Source organism: Abrus precatorius, unplaced genomic scaffold (assembly GCF_003935025.1).
Source record: "Abrus precatorius isolate BTA unplaced genomic scaffold, Abrus_2018 Scaffold3, whole genome shotgun sequence".
Taxonomy (NCBI): Eukaryota; Viridiplantae; Streptophyta; class Magnoliopsida; order Fabales; family Fabaceae; genus Abrus; species Abrus precatorius.
In genome coordinates, this window is record NW_020874373.1 from 13,676,400 (window position 1) to 13,686,758 (window position 10,359).

The 10,359-nt window shown below is 29.7% G+C and overlaps 1 protein-coding gene across 1 annotated transcript; it reads right to left on the reverse strand.

Moving 5' to 3' along the window:
• Positions 1–1,526: 1,526 nt before the first annotated feature.
• LOC113862216 (alpha-L-arabinofuranosidase 1-like) lies at positions 1,527–10,240 on the reverse strand. Its single transcript, XM_027495321.1, has 19 exons — positions 10,088–10,240; positions 9,961–10,015; positions 9,648–9,853; positions 9,439–9,560; positions 9,206–9,359; positions 9,047–9,116; positions 8,699–8,844; positions 8,554–8,599; positions 8,369–8,421; positions 8,119–8,263; positions 7,910–8,028; positions 7,750–7,821; positions 7,557–7,660; positions 7,402–7,458; positions 7,115–7,310; positions 6,880–7,023; positions 6,717–6,808; positions 2,130–2,154; positions 1,527–1,625 (listed from the first exon to the last, which is right to left on the reverse strand). The coding sequence occupies exons 1-19, from the start codon at positions 10,238–10,240 to the stop codon at positions 1,527–1,529; spliced, it is 2,058 nt and encodes a 685-aa protein (XP_027351122.1).
• Between the last annotated feature and the right edge of the window lie 119 nt (positions 10,241–10,359).

Here is a 10,359-nt window from a genome sequence, read left to right on the forward strand (position 1 = left end):
ATTAATTTTAAATGAATTATTCGAGTTTAATATGGCTTATGAAAGTCAATTTTAATGGCACACGGATTCCGGTGAAGTCTAGAATAATTTGAGGAGAAATGCTGTTTATACAAAGCAAAAATTGTACAATTTTGTTATAATTGAGAGAAATTTGATGAAAAGGTAAAAAAATATAAGTGATAAGATTAGTAAAGTGACGGAGAAAAGTTTTAAAAAATGTAAAAATTTATCGTAAGAAAAATATAATTTTAATTATTATAATTATATTAGTTGCTAATCTTTTTAAATTTGCTTATATGTAGCTTCTTCTTTTTTTCCTTGCATGATTATAACACATTCTGCATACACAGTAGATGAATTTGCTTTGTTGATTGCAAAATCAATTGTGAATGAACTTACTATAGTTGCAAATTTTGTTGTTTTTTTAGCAATTAGTTTTAGGTGCTCCGTATGGGGCCTGAATATTATTTGCTACAGTTTCGTACGACATGTTTTATGTATTGTTTTTCATGAAAAGGAAATTGATATAGATCATTAGATTAGATGAGCAAATTACCTCTTTTGATATTCACTTTCATTTCTCTTATTTTTTTTGTCAAAAGTATTTTCTTTTCTCCTTTGAGTTAGGTACGAAATGACTAAAGTGAAAAAGGAGGGGGCACAAATAAGTTACGTTATTATATTTTGGATTAATGGCAAGATTTCAAGGGCCAAAAGTAAAATTAATTACTGTTCGGATCAATCAATATATTAGATTATTAGTGGCATATGCCGATTGAAAGTTAGCTTTTTATCCCCCTATGAAAAAATTAACTTAATTGTCATTCTTATGAGAGGACATTCACAATCCCTAAGTCCGAAGATGCCATAGTTTGTAATCATCGTGGAGGGTGTAGAACGAGTTACTTACCGATGAAGGGGGGAGACATTGATCTTTGATCGAAAAGCACATGTTGTCTCTGTCCATGATTATTGATTTTTAGGATTCCATGTTAGAAATTATAACTCTTGTATTCCACACCATCATGACCATCATCATAGTGGGAGACAAATTAATTACCTCTTACCATTGCAATCATCCTGCACCCAATTTAACATAAAGTGATTCACAGCTATCTGTTGTTATGAAAACAGTGAACAATTCCTCTTCTTCAAATGTTCCTTCAGTGTACGTCTAACCATAAATAAATTTGAAAAAAAAAATCCATATTCTCTTCCCACTATTACTAAAAGTTTCTCCCTAGAAACCAAAATTAAAGAAGCCCAAACTCTCCTTTAGCTGTGATCCATAATGATAAGAAACTAATAAATTGTGGTACTTTGGTGGATGGATGTTGGACCACAAATTGTACCCTAGTGACTATGCCTCATGAGTTGAGGCAGTCAAAAGATGTTAAAAAGAAAAAGGAGGGAGGGGAGAAAGAAAAGAAGAGAGCTACCTTTGGAGCTTTACCTGCCACTGGGCATGCAGAAACCCACTTTTTCAGGGATTTGTTAATTTTGAACCCCACCCCACCACCCTCCTCTCAACAACGGTACTGCACTGCCTCAGGTGCATTCATGCGCGTGGTGGCTTCACCAATACATTGTCTTCGCTCACTGCTTTTCCAACGATACCGTTGTGCCTGTTCCTTACAAAATGCCCATTAAATATCTACACTTATCTACACTAATAACATACTACTCCTATTTCAAAATACTATGTAATTTAAGGTAACGCACGTATTTCTTTAAAAAGTTTAATTACACCAATTATTATGACAAAATTATTACTTTTAACTTAAATGCTCTTATTAAAAGAATTAATGTGCTTTGTATAATATTTAAATACCAATAAATAAGAATATTTTAGAAACACTTTTTTAATTTTCTAGAGTAATAAATTTCAAACGAAATTATTTTTTTAAAGTGATAAATAATTTGAAAAGGATGCATGGCGTATATTCCAAATAAATTTAAAAATATATATAGCTATATCAAAGATATAACATGCACAATCATATTGCTAAATTGAAAACAGTTGGTATAGTTTTTTAGTTAATTTATGTGAAAATATTTTATCCGTGTTATTGGGTCTAATTAAGTATGTGTTTTGACAGGCTCTATTTATTTTGAAAGACATAGCTCTTTATAATTTTTAAAAATGTACTCTTTCTAACTTATAAAAAATGTCATTTTTTTTTCACACTATGTTTAGCTTTTTAGATTATATAACTATGTAGTTATCTTCAATTTTTTTTTTATTAGAGAAGAAACACAAATAAAAACCCTTATATTTTCTATTGGCTGTAACCTTTAGGTTTCATATATCTCAATTAAAGATATAGTGAAAGTAGAACTTGTTAAAGTTAAATAATTTTTATCTTAAAATTTAACCTTTAGAGTTGAGATAGGTTTAACTATTTTTTAATATACTATTAAAACCCATCATAGATCTAAGTATTAGGCTACTCTTATCTGTAAAAAGAAAATTAGCCTTCTAATTTTTTCAATGCAGTTAACTTGATTTTTGTGGTTTTTTCAACAAAATTTACCTGGCCTTGTCACCTCTTTAGTACAATATTAAAAAAATAGTCATATAATTTCTACGTTTTAAATGTTTAATCTTGAAAGTTAAAAGCGTGTGTTCATGAAATCTCATGATAATTTTAAATATATATAACTAAAGTAAAACTAGTAAAAATTAAGAGAATGCTTATCTTATAAGTTAGCTTTTGGAGTTAAGTTTAAAATTAAATTTAAAGGCATACCAACAATTTAATTCAACAGTCTACCTAATTTAAAATATGCATTGGAGTACAGAATATTCAATAACTATCACATCACTTGTGTATGTATAATTGGTGATAGTTAATATCATTAATGTGGATGTGGCATTTTTGTGCACAGCGCGAATGCAACAACAAAAGCAGCAGTTACTGAAGAAACCAGGAGAGGAAGAAATCAGCAACAATTATATCTACGAGAGAATGACGAGCGAGTTGGTAAATAAGAAGTTGAGCGACGAAGATCATTCAGTAATGTGGAGTAGCAAAGCCATGACAAAAAGTGTAGAGGAAGTGTGTAGGGACGTTGCATGGGGAGAAAAGCGAGAGCTTGGAAGAATTGGGTTGGCTTTGCAGGATTATATCTACAGGGATTTGATTGAAGAGATTGTTAGAGAATTAGGATGTTTGTACACACTGCCTTTTCAGGCCTGTAAGAGAAGACTCTGCTTCTAAACTATACATGGTAAAAATTATTCAGTTCTTCTTTTTTTTTTCCTTTCTTTTTATTGGTTAAACTTATATTGGCTTTACATATAATATTTAATTTAGCAGGTTATTCTTGCCACATGATTAGGCTGAGAATGGGTATAATATTTAATGAATAGTGTGTGTGTATATACTTTACTATTTGGTGTGAAAATTTTCAATATAAATTTTGACCACGTCACACATTTTTTCTTTTGCATTTAGTTGAAATAAAGTATACTTTTTTCTTTATACTTGTGTTTTAAAGTGTCGTGAAATCAGGTAGTTACTTTGGAAAATATGGATATACTGGGGCCATAGAGTGATTAAAAGAAAAATGTATTGTAAATTTTTCATATAGTTTTATTTATGATTGTCTTTAGACAATTATTATAGTTTTTTCTTCGGTTTTGGAATTTCAACACTAATTCTTGTGTAGTAACTGTGTTATCTTCTTTTTCTATCTCAAGAATGTTCTGTGGAGAATCTACAGTTTTTTCTAATATTTTTATGAACTCACATGTTAAATCAAAAAATAATAGTCAGTAGTAGTTATACAAGAATTAAAGTGGGCTTTGATTACACCATTTTGGTCAATTTTTGTTTTGTACCATTTATTATTTCGTGTGTGTGTGTATATATATATATATATATATATATATATATATATATATGATATAAGAACACTTGCTGACTGTGAGAATGTGAATACTAAAAATAAAGCATTATATTTTAGTTTAACAATTAAGATTAAAAAAATGCATGATTATTTTAAGTGCTCATATGACTATCACCAAACTTCTAATTTTGACTAGTTTTATAATTCAAATTTAATATTCTCATAATTTTGTAATCAAAATTATTCTTAATATATAAATTCTTAGCAATATTATGGTAGTTTCTATGGTAATTTTTATCCGTCCATGTTGAGTTAATAATAAAATGACACGTACTCAAATATAATTTACGTCAAGTAGCAGTTATTAAATGATTTATATTTTAATAATTTGCTACTAAAGATGAAGTGCTCTCACATCATCACTAAGAATACAATCTTACTAACAGCAACGCCATTATTCATGAAGAGCTCAATTGGAGAAGATTGAGAAGTGATGTGATAAAGGTTTTGGAACAAGGAATTGAAGGGTGGCAACGCGTACAAGAGGATAAAGAGAATTATTAATTTATCAAAGACAATTAACTATTTTTTTCACCAAATCCCTAAATGGGTCATGTCTTACAAATTTGTTTAATTTTTAGATAAAACACCTCTATGCATACTTGTAGTGTTGAAAGACAAATGTCATTGTATCAAAGCTCCAAGGTAAACGGGTTATTTTTACCCTTTGATAGTTTTTGGATACGGTAAAAAACACTTTAATGTTTTTTTTTATTAATTCATAAAATGCATGAAAATTATAATTGAGTTAACTAAAATATATGTAATACAGATGGGTATGGAGAATTAGATACTGAGCAAATGTGCAAGTAAAGATAGAAGTTGTTATTAACTAAATCTGAGAGCGAATATATTTTGTAAGATATCAAACTTACAGTGACTCAAAAAGAATAAAGAGATAAAAGATAGAGAGAACTCAATAGAAAATAATATTATCAATAAGTATAAGAAAAGGAAAGAAAAAACTATTAATAATGAAAATTTTGTATACCTATAAACATGTCTAGGAAGCACTTCTATGTTAAATACTAAGCATGGTTGTATTTGTTGTCGAAGCCCTCTTGGATGCTAAGCGTAGTTCTATTTTTCATAACATTTTCTTTAATTATGACTAAAATACTTCTGTAATTCATTGTTAGTAATTAGATCTTGTGATTATTAAACGTAGCTTTACTTTTCATAATATTTTTTTAATTGTGACTAAAATACTTCTGTAATTCGTTGATAATTGATTCATACTAAATTGTAATAATTAATAAAAAAACAATACAAAATCTTCATCAAGCAAGCATTAAATATGTAAAAATAAGCTATAAAATATAAACTTATCACAATATTATAAGGATTTTTTCTTGATGTTACTGATACAACAAATAAAATAATCATAATAATCTTCTAGTAATTCAGTTAGTATAGCATCATCGGTAAGAGAAACTCTAAACTCTAAGTGAAGTATTCTCTTGTTGAACCTTATTTCTTGACATTCTTTAAGAGACTTTATAATTGTAAAGAAAAGAATTTTTCAAGTTTAAGATGATTTTGAAACTCATATCCATTAATTACTAGAAGAATTTGATGCTTCTCAAAAAAAAAAAATTATCATATAATTTATTAAAATTAAACTCTCATTTTTCTTCCAAAGTAATGAGCATAAGACATTTTATAAATTATATATCATTTATAATAATATAACTTACGTCAGTGACTCATGTCATTTATATAATGTTTGAAGAACTATAATTATATTTATCTTTAATAATTCATTTTTAAATAATCTTTACCTCATAATCTAAATTGCAAATAAATATTAAAGATTTTCAATGAAAAAAATAAAAAAAGAACCAATAGATATTAACATAAAGGAAAATTGTATCAAATTTATTTATTGAGAGTAGAAATACATTTCTAAAATTTCCATGTCATTTATTTTGTAAAAATATTTTAATGTCATCAACTTCAATAAATCAAATGATGTAATGAAATGTGGAAGAATACTTCGTTCAAGTCTTTAATCCAAATATACATTAAAAGTTAAGTGAAATTTACTACTTACAAATGTTAATAATTACAGATTAAATATAATATACATACATACATACATACATATATATATATATATATATATATATATATATATGTATGTATATAATAATCTTTAACTTATAATTCTTTCTATTACTCTTTTCTTCTTACTCCTTTACCGATCCCTCCCGATACCTCTCTTTGGAGAAAGTAAATATACATATAAAAAAGTTAAATATATTTTTATTTAGAAAAATAAACATAAAAAGAAATTATCAGTAAAAATATTATAATCATTATAAATAATTTATTCAAATAAAAAGATGCTTTTGTTTTATTTCTTCTTTTATTTATTTGAATAATATATCTATTTTATTATTTCTCCTCGTAGTTTTTTCTTTTTTATTTTATTTCTTATTCAAAATACAGACCATATATTACACAGTTTGATTTCCCGAAATTTGTTTTGCAAAATATTTCCAGGATTTAAGTATGCATGGGACCTTGAGATGCAACGCCTTGCAATATTTTAAATCTGTAACCATTGTCAAATTTCAAATATACAAAAATAAAATCGAAACACAGCTTTAATTCACTGGTAAATTATATACAATAGAAGTTACTTAGCACACACGAGTCATGTAATGTGATGTATGGATATGAATCGCAAATGAATATTAAATATTTTCAAGATATAAACAGCAAGAGAACTTATTGAGAATAGATATATATTTCTAAATTTCCATCTCATTTATTTACAGAAATATTACTCTATTATCTACGTCAATAGATCAAATGATGTAACAGAATAAGGAAGAAGTTCGACGTTCACGTCCTCGCTTGCATTTTCGAGTGAAGCTCGTTGTGGCACAATCTACATTTAAAATGAACCAAATGAGATATTTTTAATATATAATAATAAGAGGAAAAAAAATCAATATTTACCTTGTTTGGCTGAGAAAAGGAGTTTTCGTCCATTACATTAGAGGATGTTAATACTATTTTTGTGGACCCGGATTGCTGGACTTTTGAACTTAATCCATTTATAGAAATTCTAAACTTCTCGGTGTCACTTCCAAAGTTTACGACCTGCAAATGTTAAAGTAAATAGCCTACTTAGGAAGAATGTTAAATTTAACTTAACATTGATTCTTAAGAAAAATTAGAGATAATGAATTACCTTTATTCTGATGTAATTCTTCTTATCTTGAGAAGATGTGTACTCAATTGCAGAGGCCACAAGAGAGTTAGAAGAAGTTTCAAGTGTTGAATTGAGGAAAGTTGCTCCACTTGATTCTATAAAAAGATGTTGAAGCCAATAACTTGGAGTTCCATAGTGCTGATAAGAGTCGAAAACAATTGCATCTGGTGTCCACCTACAGTGACAGAAATGAACGTCTCAGTCTATAGGCATCATAAATTATAATAAATAAGATAAACAATAAAATTTAAGTACAAGAAAATTACATCCTGTTGTTTGAGTTTACAAAGAGTGGTGCATAGCTGACCATGTGGACGACATCACTGAAAGATAAGAGAAAAGATATAAATTCAAAGATATGTGATTAGGGTTAACTCAAATTAGCAACACCAAGTTGATGTGAAATATATGGAACAAGTACCTGTTTTTTTCGAGTCCAATGAGGAATGCAGCTTCAGCCACAGCTGACAAGAGGCTTCCATCTCCAGCATCTTTCTTCCAAACAGCATATTCACTAACAAACGCCTGTGAATTATTTTTATTCAAAGTTGAGTGTTTATTTATATATAAATAGATGCAATATATGTACTCCACAAACATTTAAGTAACCAAACCTTTGGACCAGATCGTGGTGCGTTATCGAACTTGGTATACTTGGAAAACATGTCCTTCGCATTTGTATAAATCTAATGTGAAAAGCATAAACAACAATACGAAAATTAATATGTTTGAAACCAAAAAATCAAGAGTTACACGCATATTTTGAGACGTTACATGGAAATCATAGAGATCGGCCGGGTGATCTAACGGGTTTTGAGAACCATCACAATTTGAAATAATTTGCATATCTGGATAAGCACTTTTGATAGCAGCGTAGAACTTGAGATAGTTTCCTGATCAAACAAAAAGGGCAATAAAAAGAAATTAATTAAACAAGTTGATGTTCCATTAATAGTTTGGAATCATTTTAACTAGCTACGTACCTTGATAGTTAAACATGCCACAGTTTTCATTTCCAATGGCAACAATTCTCAAGTCAAATGGTTTAGGATGTCCCATGGCAGCTCTGAGAGATCCCCATGTTGATTTCGGGGAACCTCTTGCAAACTCAATACCATCTAGAGCTTCCTGTTAATGAATGGAGAGGCATTAAGGAAATAGTAAAAATTAAAAAAGACAAATACTAATTTAAAGAATAATAAAGATAAAAGGAAAAATAGAAGAGAACTATACTTGCACAAAAGGTGCGATGGCAGATGTATTAACTTCATCGTTAAGGCTGAGACCTAAACAAGATATTTGATGAATTAGAAATGCAGAAAATGTTTAGAACAATTATTGCTAGTAAAATAATAATTTTGAAAAAGTGAAATCTTAATAAAGCTTCAATGAATTATACTTAAGAATGCAAAATATACCAGCGTTAAAAACCCAGACTGGCAATGCACCAAGGTCCTCGGACAACTGTTGAACAAACAAATATAATTAGATTTTGCAATTATGTAAAAAAAAAGAAAAAGAAAAAGAAAATTTGATCATTTTGCAGAAGAGAAAAAATCAGACTTGGAGGCCCTCAAAATAACCAAATCCATCGTCAGTCCAATACTTCCAAACATCATCAAAGTGTCCTGGTCTCTCCTCCCAAGGCCCAACTGTTTCTTTCCACCGAAATGCATTCCTTAGATATTCTCCTTCAACGTAACAGCCCCCTATCAATGTGACAAGGTCAGAACAGTGTTCATTCTAAGATGATCTTTTTAATAATTACATGATCAAAATCTCAGAAAATAAACGGATGCCTAGAAATTTGATTACAGCTATTAAAATGAACTCGACCATTTAGTTAGTTGCAGGGTATTTCTCAGGCCTAGAATATGTTACAAATCGAACCTAACTTTCAAAATAACACACCTGGGAATCTGAAAAATTTTGGTTTGAGGTCTGCCACCATTTGAAATAGGTCCTTCCGGAAACCATGACCCTGTGCAAGGAGAAGATTAACGAAGAAATGGAGTTAAGATAAATTAATTTTAAAAAAAATATACATTGCTAATAATTGTGAATTAGGACCTTGTATGTGTCCATAGGCATAGCTGACACTTGGTCTAACCATACAACCCCTCTGGAGCTTGTTGTTATTTGAAGACTTGCATTATGATTCGTATCCTTGGCTTCCAGTATGGTCTCAATCTTTCTCCACGTTGAAACATAAAGTTCAAATGCCCTGCAAAGAACCATAAATAAACAGTCAATTAATTTTATGACTACAGTTTAATTAGTTTGTTCTAATTAAAGCAACTTACTTGATGTTCTTTGAAGCCAATTTCACACCATTATCCGACCCCACCAATGAAACATCTAGATCAATTGGACCAAGTGCTCTAACAAAGAAGACTACTCTGTACTTGTGCCCCTTCTCGATGTTCTGATTTATGAAGATTAGAAATGATGAGAAATAACATTTATATATGTTGAACTCACATATCTTATAAAGAAATGTGACATTACTCACCATGCCCCAATAACCAGGGTTAGAGATGCCAACGCCACCAGGTGGGCAAGATTTGGGTCCATTGCAAAGAACCTCCATACGTAATGCAACTTTGTTACGCTCAAAACAAGAGGTACGATCAGTTGATACGTGAATGGTTGAATCATTTCCAATAATTGACCAGGGATAAATATTCGAAGGAACACTGGGGCCTCCAGCCTCAAATCCTGAAAGTTGAATTTATTATAAACAAAAACATTAACTTTCCTTAAAAATGTTCTAACATCGTTCATTCCTTAGAACATTAATACAAAATTTAACTTATAAAATGAACCTCTGTTCCTCACAAGTTCCGCCCACAATCCCCCTGCGCCAGCATGATTAATCTCCTGCATGAAGAGTTGGTTCAGTTTAACTCATCCAATGATTTAAAACTTCATTTCTAAGGTGTGTTAAGTTACCTCAAAAAATGCTCCAAAAAATGTATCTGGAATTTGTCTCCCTGAACCTTTGGATCCATCTACAACTAATGTTGAAATTTGTGTTGCATCTCCGAAGCAACCAGAAGCACAGCAAACTAAACAAAGAAGAAATATCTTGAAAGAGAGAGACATCGTCGATCAAGTGTGTTCAGTCTCTGGTTCCCTTTCAACGGTATTTATAGAGCATCTGGATGGATAGTGTTAACAAACTATAGATGGGAACAACTTATAGTTGATTTTCATATTAGTTT

Bases quoted from the DNA above. Each gene is read 5' to 3' on its own strand.
- LOC113862216 (XM_027495321.1), bottom strand. From the start codon at position 10,240: ATGTCTCTCTCTTTCAAGATATTTCTTCTTTGTTTAGTTTGCTGTGCT. The intron at 9,854-9,960 runs GTTCATTTTATA...TTCAACTTTCAG, and splicing joins GGAACTTGTGAGGAACAGAG to GATTTGAGGCTGGAGGCCCC. The intron at 9,561-9,647 runs GTGAGTAATGTC...TTCATAAATCAG, and splicing joins ACCCTGGTTATTGGGGCATG to AACATCGAGAAGGGGCACAA.